At 50.8% G+C, this 10,152-nt stretch overlaps 1 protein-coding gene across 1 annotated transcript; it reads left to right on the top strand.

Annotated features, from left to right (window-relative positions):
• The first annotated feature begins 5 nt into the window (after positions 1-5).
• LOC134561423 (peptidase inhibitor 16-like) lies at positions 6-8,926 on the top strand. Its single transcript, XM_063418410.1, has 7 exons — positions 6-1,748; positions 2,353-2,507; positions 3,512-3,749; positions 4,973-5,185; positions 5,771-5,880; positions 6,138-6,226; positions 7,270-8,926. The coding sequence occupies exons 3-7, from the start codon at positions 3,597-3,599 to the stop codon at positions 7,401-7,403; spliced, it is 699 nt and encodes a 232-aa protein (XP_063274480.1). The 5' UTR covers positions 6-1,748; positions 2,353-2,507; positions 3,512-3,596; the 3' UTR covers positions 7,404-8,926.
• Positions 8,927-10,152: the final 1,226 nt, after the last annotated feature.

The following is a 10,152-nucleotide window of genomic DNA, read 5'->3' as shown; positions in this document are numbered from 1 at the left end:
GTGCTTCTCCCTTCCTCGAAGAGTTGCAGCTGGTTGGACAGGAGCTGGTGAGTCTGGCCTGTTTGCAGAGCAGCCTTCCAAGTGCACTTTATGGGCTCTGCATAAGTTTCCAGCCCTGTCTCAGCAATACATTGCATATGTCCCAACCTCGCTCCCTTCGGAGTTTACATCATTTGTTTTTAAGCTCTCCGGTATATTTTCTCTTCCTCTTCCAAAAGCTGTAAGGAATTAGCTGCTAAACTAAAACAGGAGGGCAGTTCTCCTGCTGATAAAGAGCTGATTTTTGGCTGAAGTACAGAGCCCCAGTCTGCAGCACAGCTTCCAGAGCAGCTCCTGTCTCCAGCTGCCAGAGGAGTGGTGCTCACACCTTCCACATCCCAGGGCGGGCAAGGAGCCACGGTGGGAAAGCTGGGATGGCCAAAGGAAGGTTTTGATACCTTTACTGCAAATGAGCCGTGGTCATCTTCCTCATATAGAGCTCCAGCTTGACAGAGTCCCTGGAAAGGCTGCAGGACTTCCCTGGAGAGCCTGGTGGTTGTATTGGCCTGCTGAGGTGGGACTGGGGGGAATGGGGCTGTTCCTGCAGCTATTGAGGTTTCACAGCCATGATCAGATGATCCCAGAGGGGGTGTCCCACCGTGGTCTCCCTCACCTCAGCTCCCTTTTTGCACTCTCTGTTCTGGTTTGGACAATCTCCCACTCTGCCCAGCTCACACGGGTTCCCAGTCAACACATTTTCAAATCCTTTTTTGTGCTTCAGAGCTCATTGCTTGTGAGCTGGGAAGTGGATTTTTCCTCACCCCACATCCCCAAAGCTGCTCTGAAATCACACCAGAAATCGGTACTAGCCACGAGCCCATGGGCAGAGGTGAGGAGGGGTCACCTCTGCACTTGCCAGGCTGGAAGGACAGGCTGTCTCCATCAGCTGGGCAGGAGGATCGTGGTTTAAAGCTGCTCCCCAAAGCAGGGGTCACTGAACGGTGCTGTCAGTCAGTCCTGAACTCAGGGTAACTGAAAGGAGGAGAAAGGATTATTATGATTTACTTCAGTACCAGGAAATCAGCGGCCCCCACGGGAGCAACGCTGGCGGTTTCTATTGATTCTTTTTTTTTTTGCTTGCTTTGTTCCTTTTCATTTTTTTCCCTGCCCACTGTTATTGCACACACTGATTCCCCCAAGGGGTCTCTTTGCAAGGCCCTGGAGAGCTTTGAGTCAGATTTCCCATGAGTGTCCAGACTGCAGCTTGTCCCAGGCCTGTTTTTGCAGTGTTCTGAAGGAGAAGCTGCTTTGTCTGGGCTGGATCACAGCACCTCCCTTCCCTCATGGCCTCCTGCGCTCCAGCAGCAGCAGGAGGAGATGGGGAGCAGGAGAGCATCTCATGGTAGGGATGTGAGCTCTGTAAACACCAGTGTCTCAGAAAAGGGGATCCTTCTGCCTTGAAAGCCTCTTGTTCCCTCCCTCCAGGAGGGAAGTTTCCCTTCCACACACCCCAATCCCAGGTCCACGTTCAGCCTCGTGGCCCCCAAGAGAACTGAACACTCCTGGGGTGAGGCCATTTTGGTGGGTGCACAAAGAGCTTTTGCTTCCTGCAAACCAAACTTTCTCCTCTTGGTAAATTTTATAGGTAGAACTCGATATCCTCCTCTTCAGGAACCTCCTCCTTGTAAAGGGCAGATTTAGTGTCCTGCTGAGTTAGACAAGGGAGATGCTGGACTTCCCTTTGCTTTGGAGATTCAAACAAATGACAGGTGATTTATTTTTAGCATTATCTCCTTGTCTTGGGGAGGGGAGCCACATTCTTAAGGCTCAGAGGTGCTGGGAAGTAAAGCTATATATGCATAAAGACTGTTTCAATGCTGAACACTAAATTCAGTGATGGATTAAAAAAAAAAAAGAATGTGAATATGCACTTAATGCAGAATTTTATGGATGGTCCTAATTTAATATATTGCAAACTTTGTAAATACTTGGGGAAAGACTGTAAAGTGTGTAAATAAATGAGATTTGTATGTAAAAAGAATAAAAAATTTTTTAATTTTTGCAATTAAATACAAGTGTTGATGACCCTTTTCCCTTTTTGTGATTTTTATTTTCATATTGCATGTCAGCTATTGAGGGGTTATTTAACCTTTTTTAGGGCACTTTTTCTGAGGGAAGTGTAATTTTAAATAAAAAGTCAGAATGCTTTTGTTAGAAAAATGCCATAAGAAACACTTTGTGTAAAAGGAGCAGTTTGGGAAATGTTCTGTGGGTTTTAGCCTGGTTCTCTGAACAAAGTTGATGCAACAGCTCTGCCTGTCCCTCCTTTCTTTTCTTCCCAGTAACAATCTCCATGTTTCCTTCACAATTCAGTTGATTTAAGCCAATCTTTGAGGCGTGGAAGACGATAAACTCCTCCAGAGCTCGTAAATCCAGGCAAGCAGGGAGAAGAGAGAGATCCTGTTACTCCCACTCCAGTGCAGGAGCCCTCTCAGACACCGGCCAGCCCCGCTGGAGACCCTCGAGACGTGAGTCAGGGGCAGCCCAGGCTTGGTCACTGCAGGTCCTGCACCTGGGGAGGGAAAACCCCAGGTACCAGCACAGGCTGGGGGTGACCTAGTGGAGAGCAGCTCTGCAGAGAAGGACAGAGAGTCCATGAGTTGACCATGAGCCAGCAGAGTGCCCTGGGACCAGGAGGGACAATGGGATCTTGGGGGGCATTGGGAAGAGTGTGGTCAGCAGGTCAGGGAGGTGGTCCTTACCCTCTGCTCTGCCCGGGGGAGGCCATTTCTGTGTTCAGTTCTGGTCTCAAAAAAAACCCAGGAGTTACTGGAGAGAGTCCAGTGGAGGCCATAAAGATTAAGGGACTGGAGCATCCCTCTGATGAGGAGAGGCTGCTGGAACTGGGCCTGGTTAGTCTGGGGAAGAGAAGACTTAGAGAGGATTTCATCAATCCATATAAATATATCCAGGAGGGGTCTGAGGATAGTGTCAGACTCTTTGAGTGGTGCCCAGCAACAGGACAAGGAGCAATGGCCATGAACTCAAAACACAAGAAGTTCCACATCAAGACGAGAACACACTTCATTCCATGGAGGGTGGCAGAGCACTAGAACAGAGGCCCAGGGAGTTATGGAGTCTCTCACTCTGGAGACATCCCAAACCCACCAGGACGTGTTCCCGTGTCACCTGTTCTAGGTGATCTTGCAGAGGGGTTGGACTGGATGATTTTGAGGGCCCTTCCAACCCCAGCTATTTTGGAATTCTGTAATTCTGAGAAAAGGCACAGGAGGTAGAAGAGGGGATCCATAACTGAGGGTTCAGGGGATGGCTGAGGTTTGGAGCAGCAGAGGTTTGAAGAGATCAAGAATGCCAACCCAGGGATTAGGATTCAGGCATGGGGAGTGACCAAGCATGATTGTTGGCACCAGCCCCAGTGCAGCCTCTCCATCAAGGCTGGACACCCGTGACACGGGTGTGTCCCACGTGGCTCCAAAACTCTAATAAATACATTTCCTCCCCAATCTTCAAGCTGTTGGGAGTTACTGGCGCTTGGGAGGTGCTTTAAATCTGACTGCCAGAGCTGTGGGCTGCTGAGAGCAGAAGCTGCCTGCACGATGCTGAGCTCAGGTCTTCCTCCCATTCTCCTGGTGCTCTCAATGCTGCAGCTGAGCTGGTCCCTGAGTGATGAAGAGAAGAAGATCATCTTGGATGAGCACAATAAATATCGCTCCCAGGTCTCTCCTCCTGCCAAGGGTATGATGAAGATGGTAAGTGGCTTTTATTAGAGAGGAATATTGGGGTGTTTGTGTGGTCCAAGGCTCGATCCTAATGCAAGGAGGGATCAGGGTGTTCCTTAGGGGAGGCAGAGCAATTCTTGTGTAGGGTTACAAGTAGGTGTCAATGCAGGCATTCCTTAAACAGCTTCAAAAAGGGAAGAGTTTCCTTTTGCCTTTGGAGTTGTCTTTGATCATTTTCTGGAAGTTCCCAAGTGTGATGTGAGTCCCCAGCTGCCCTTCCATGAGAGTGATGCAGCCCTCAGTCACAGGAGTGCCTGCTGGAGCTCCCTGGGATGGCAGGAAGGGCAGGTGAGGGGCTGCCATGGGCAGGTACCATGACCTGGAGACTTTGCCATGGTTGTTACCAAGAGCTGTTGGGGGAATCCTGCTGTGGAACATCATGCAGTGCTCTGTATTTGCATCAACTTCAAACATGTCAGTCAGGTCTGTCACGTATGTGGGCCCATCATGCTCCTACTTCTCCCCATGCCTTGGACATGAGAGATCCCCTGTTTTGCTTGAGGAAATTGAGTCAGGTTCCACATCACATGTGGCTGCAGTGGGAGCAAAACTGAGCTCTAGAGCTGCTGCTTTTTGTCTTCTTCAGACTCTTGATTTGATTAAAAGTTGGCTATCAAGTTTTATCTTGCACCACATGTGATTTTTCCTCACTGTTTACAATTTGTGGGGAGGAGAAGGACAACTGTTTATCCTCGAAAGTTGGAGCCCTTTCCTCCTTGGGTCACAGTGTGCTGGGAGGACACCTCACCAAAGTTGCCTAGGCTGAATAAAGTCTTTGTGGGCTAGTAAATGAGAGCTTAACAAACAAACAAAGCCAAAAGTTAAATTCGAGGAGAGGAGGCCTAACCAGTGACTGCAGACTCAAAGAGGGCAGAGGCAGAACCCTCAGCACTGTGATGGTTTCTCCACACTGAGTTGAGGATGCTCCACCATGGCATTAGATGAGCTTCAGATGAGGTTGTGAGGGTTGTGCTGGTGCCCTGACCTTCTCCTGTTTGACCCTTAAGCCAAGGCTTATGCTAGGACTGACCATGGAGCTCCCCTCTCCTGAGGACTGTGTTGTGTAGGGATTTGAATTTTCCTCATGAATGGGAAAACTGCAGCCAGAGAGCACAGGGGCCCTTGGTGAGTGCCTTGTTCCTGTTGGAGAGCCCAGTGTCCCTCTGTGTGTGCTGACACCGAGCTCCTTTCAGACCTGGGACACAGACCTGGAGTTTGCTGCTCAAAAACATGCAAAGAATTGCATCTGGGGCCAGAACGGGAGCCCAGGCAGGGTAAACCTCTTTGCTACAACTTCAACCCTGGATGTAAAATTGGCTATTGAAGAATGGAACGAGGAGAGGAAATTCTACAACTTGACAACCTCCACGTGTGACCCCGGGCAGACGTGTGACAACTACATCCAGGTACCAGCTGCTGGGGTGGAGGGGCTGTTGAGACAGGAGCTGTGCCAGTGCCCCAACTCCTCCCAAAATCTTTGCAAAAGGACAGGGAACCAGGTGGGATTCACAATGATAGAGGCGGGCCTGGGGATGGTGTCAGCCATGAGCAGCCTTTTGGAGAAGACCTTTTTTGAGACAAGCTCTACAGCCCTTTTTTTGGCTGCTCAGCAGAGCTCAGTACCAGCTTGTCTTGGGTAGAAGGATGAGGTCTGAGTGTTTCTTCACAGCTTGGGTGGGAGCAAGGAGGAGAAGGGATGATGGTGGTAAGTATATGGATGGATGGATGGATGGTTCCAAGACCAAAGCAGAGGTGGTGATCCTCTGCCTGGGTAGACTACATGGTAGGAAAGCTGCGGCACTGGAATGTATGACCTTGGGAAAATGGTCCAGACAGGGGCAAGAGGAAGGTCCTATATGCCAAAGCAACATCAGGATGTGGGATCTGGGGCACATGCTGGAAGATGAGGAAGATATTGGAGCAGCCTTTAAGGCCAGGGGAGAGACTGCCTTCATCCAATCCCCTCACCTTAACCCTGGTCTTTGCCTTAGATGGTCTGGGGAGACACAAATCGTGTTGGCTGTGGGAAGAGTTCTTGTAAGAAGATGGATGGAATTGAAACAGAGAACGTACAGCTGTTTGTTTGCAGATATTTTCCCCCGTAAGTTCCAGGCCCCAATGCCCACCCCCTGCTCTGTTCTGAGGGGAGTCAGGGATCTGCCCTGGCTTTAGCTGCCTTGGGGTCAGGCTGGTGAGTAAATGGCCCTGACAGGCCGTGGCAGGGGACCAAGACCTGTTTTGTGTGTTGATCCCAAGTTTTGCCTTGGCTGGGATATCCCAGCTGGATCAGCCCCCTCTCTGGGATGGGTGTTTCCCCTTTCCTCACACCTTCCTTATCTTGGCATTTTCTGCCTCCAGGGTTAGTAGAAAGAAAGGAGTGCCCTACATGGAAGGACCCTCATGTGAAATGTGTCCCAATAGCACAATCTGTGAGAACAACCTGTGTGGTGAGTGAGCAGAGCCATGCATGGCCCTGGAGGGGCTCTTGGGACCGAGACCCTGGGCTGGGTCTGAGCTCTGAACCCTCCTGGAGCTGTCAGGAAGCCCTTGAACTGCACTTCCAGGGCTGGACCACGAGACATCAGGAGCAATTCCTGCTCCTAGCAGAGGTCAACTGCCTTAAGATAAGGAGGACTGGACAAGAGCCTTGTACTCCATTAGGCAGCATTATTTACCCCTTGCATGGCAGGAGGCTGTGTGAGGGACATGAGATGTCTCCAGGTTGGGAATCCCAGAGTGGGCAATGGCCCAGAGTGACCTGAGAGGGATCAGCTGCTGTTTCAGCCCCTCACTGGTTTCTGCTGGTCCTGCTCAGTGCAGGGATCTGCTGAGGTGAGCCAGCCCTAACCCACAGCACTTTTAATCTCTGCATCTCTTTCATCCACCACAACAGCTCTGCCAAAACTCACAGCCACAGCCAAACCAGAACCCACAGTACCAGTACACACCAGAGCCAAACCAGAACCCACAGTACCAGTACACACCAGAGCCAAACCAGAACCCACAGTACCAGTACACACCAGAGCCAAACCAGAACCCACAGCATCAGAGGCCACCATAACCACAGCCAAGCCACCATCCAAAGACTCACTTCCAACCACAGCCACAGCCAAGACACCACCCACGGCCACACTGCCAAACACAGCCAAGCCCAAGCCCCCAACACTCTTACCCATCACAAGATCCAAACCAAAACCTGCCACCACGGTCCCAAGTGACAACCCCAGCCAGGCCAAAACCCATCACAACCCTGGCTGAGCCAGTATCTGCTGCTTCAACACCAGCACGTGCCACAATGGCAAAGTCACAACCAAAAACTGCCACAACCACAAAGCCAGAGCAGAAAGACCTGCTGAGGCAACTGGATCACTCTTTCGTTTCAGCCCATGATAGACTCATCCCTAGAGGCAGAGGCAGGCACTGGAGAGACTCTTAGTTCCTTCACTAAAGAGAATCTTCTCCTCTAACTTCATGTTTTCTCTTCCTTCAGCCCGGGCTGCAAAACTGGAGACAAACTTGAACCAGACAAGTGTGGATCCACCCAAAGATGGAGCCCCCAGGACCTGCTTGGGCCTTTTGCTCTTCCTCCTCCCCAGTGCCACCCTGGTGGGCCTTCTGCTCTGAAGGGTCTTCCTCAGCTCTCCCTGCACCCCTCACCAAGGCTTTTGTCAGCGCTGGTTCTTCCACAGCCCTGGTAGGCTCAGGAGACTCCTTAGACAATTCACACCCTCCCTCCTTACGCTGCCTCCTCTGCTGCAGCCCCGGCGAGCCAAGGGGGAGCTTTGTTCCCTTCCTGAGGAGACCTGAGGGCAGGAGGGTGTTTGCCATACTGCTGGTGACCTTGGGCACTTCTCCTTTTTCCTGGCTTCTGTTCCATTCCCAGGCTGGAAGTGTTGAGCTCTCCCACTCACCTGTCCATGTGGCTGGCAGGCCCTGCCACAGAGTGACCCTGGGGACAGCAGGGTGACTTGGGGACAGTGAGACATGGTGTTGGCTTTGGTGTTTGTCCATGTTATAAATGCCAATACAGTAGTCCAACTAGAAATATAATTTTTGGTGTATTAAAAAAGGATTGAATTACAGAATTTCTGCAAAACCCCCCCAGCAGAGTGACATTCACAATTGACCCAGGAAATCGTCAAGGGTGAAGTGGGATGCAGTATCTGGCACTCTGCTGTCCCCCCTGAGTTCACAAACTGGCCTTGTTCGGGGCTTAGTTTTTATACACTTTATTCCGCTTCTGGCAAAAATTTCCTCATAGTCCTTTTGTTTTTATGCTGGTTATTCAAATTCATAGTTGTCTCTGGCTGAACTGAAGAGTTTCCTCCTCTTTTTTAAATTGTCAGTGTTTGGTTTCCCGTGACTGAATAGACACCAAAGTTTATGAATGGAAAGAGTTCATCTTCGGAGATTTTAACGATGATGGTGCTCTGATGGCTCTGCCTTCAATGGAGGAAGGACTGATAGCTTATCTTAATGTGTCCTTTCTGATGCCAAGGAGAAGGCCAGGGTTTTCCCATAAATCCTTTGTCTCCTTTCTAAATGGAAATTCCAGGGTGGTGCCTGCCTCAGTGAATTCCAAGGCAGACTGAAATTTAAGACTATATTCCCATATAACATATCTACATTGGTTTTTATAATTTCTAACATCCCATAACCCATAAGAACACAAATTACCATCCCATATTTTTCACATCCAGATGAGTTTCCAGCAGAAAGGCTCTTTTCCCTCCCAAGGTGTTTCAGTTTTGTACATATTTTATCTCTTTACTTTCTTGTCCAAATAGAGTGGCTTTTTTTAAGATTTCTGTTTCCTCCTGGTCCTGGTGTAGCTCTGGCCAGTACTACCCAGCTGTTCCCCCCTTTCCTCCTCACACTCTGCAGCACTTGCCTCTTCCCTCTGTCCTCCTCCCTCTCTCTTGCTCTCTGGCACATCCCATTCCTCAGTTACTCCAAAGCAACAGATTTATTTTACGTGTGTGTTACGTGTGTGCCGGCACCTGTGTGCACGCACAGAAGAGAAACCTTTAGAGCTGAGAGAGGCCACAGGCCACCAGCTCCTTCATGTAGCTTTTCCCTGCATGGCTTCATTCATTGCATCATTTCAGTGTATTTGAATTTAAATACAGATCCTGCTTAATGTGTAACTTGTGTGTGTGTGGCCAGGGAGAGCAAATCCCCACACAGGGGGATTTGTTGGTACAACCTGAGCTGCAGAGATACCAGTGATGCTGTCACAGGTCACTGGGGGCTCAGCTGCCCGGCAGCAGCAGCTGTCCTGCAGGAACCCAGCTGCCTGCGGGGTGTTCTCGGGTCACTGGCCAGTCCAGCCTGGCCAGGCACTGACCAGCAGATGGCACTGGGACAGGCACCAGTGGGAACTGGGCAGCTCAACTCCCTGCCCGCAGGTCTGAGCTCGATTCCACCGCCAGCTTCAGATGTAGTTAAGGATCAGATTCAAAAGAACCCCGTGCCCAGGTGCCGTGGCTGCTGCATGCTCTGCCAGCAGGCTCAGCTCCTGCTGCCGAGCTGCCTTCAGGGCACAAATCCATCCCTGCCTGATGGACAGATGAGAAAAATGCAGCCCCAGAGGCTGCTCCTCACCCGGGTGAGGGGAGAGGGGTCCGAGCTGGGAGAGCATTTCAGGACCTCGTCTGGTTTTGGAGCTGCATAAGGGACAGTGCAGCATTCCCTAAAGTTCCCTAGAAACACTACAAAGAGCAGAAAAACATTTCTCCTCCCAGCAAGATCAGGGCACTGGGGCAAGCCCTGATGTTTTTGCAGAGCTGGATCCCCCACCCTGCTGAGAGCCATTGAGGCACAACCTCGAGGTGCTGCTGATTCCCAGCCACCAACATCATTCCAGCACTGAAGTGTTTTGTCACTGGTGTGGGGCTATGAACCTTGAGAAAGCTCTTGAGCTGTGTTTTCCTGAAGGTTCTGACTTGTGGGGACAGGCTGTTGTGCAAGCACCTATTTATAGAGTTCCCTGCAGCAGAAAACTCCAACCCAGGAGGAAATCCGCTTTCCTCTTGCCCTGCTGGCCGGGACAGCGGGGCTGAGCCTGCCCACACAAGCATTTGGGGCCTTAATCCTGAATTTGGGCCTTTTGGCAAGGCCAGGGTTTGGTGTGGTGCACAGGGGAGCACACAAACAGTCAAGGGAGGCTTTTGCAGCATTTCCATTCCATTTCTGGGGTTGGCATAAGGGGCCTCTGGCAGCGGGGTGACTCTGGCAAAGATTCTGCCAGGTTCTTACAGCCCCATGGCCCTGTGTGGTGGGGCAGGAGAAGGCATTAACTGGGCTGCCTTGGGTTCAGTGGTGGGATTTGTGGTGTTTAGGAGGCCTGGCTTCTTTATGAGCCTCTCCTGCT

Source organism: Prinia subflava, chromosome 23 (assembly GCF_021018805.1).
Source record: "Prinia subflava isolate CZ2003 ecotype Zambia chromosome 23, Cam_Psub_1.2, whole genome shotgun sequence".
NCBI lineage: Eukaryota > Metazoa > Chordata > Aves > Passeriformes > Cisticolidae > Prinia > Prinia subflava.
Note: the sequence above shows the minus strand (reverse complement) of the source record. Positions and strands in the feature narration are given on the sequence as shown.

What these genes read in the sequence shown, in the direction of transcription:
- LOC134561423 (XM_063418410.1), top strand. Translation starts at nt 3,597, where the DNA reads ATGCTGAGCTCAGGTCTTCCTCCCATTCTCCTGGTGCTCTCAATGCTG. An exon ending in CCAAGGGTATGATGAAGATG is followed by an intron (nt 3,750 to 4,972) that starts GTAAGTGGCTTT and finishes AGCTCCTTTCAG; the next exon opens with ACCTGGGACACAGACCTGGA. An exon ending in CGTGTGACAACTACATCCAG is followed by an intron (nt 5,186 to 5,770) that starts GTACCAGCTGCT and finishes TCTTTGCCTTAG; the next exon opens with ATGGTCTGGGGAGACACAAA.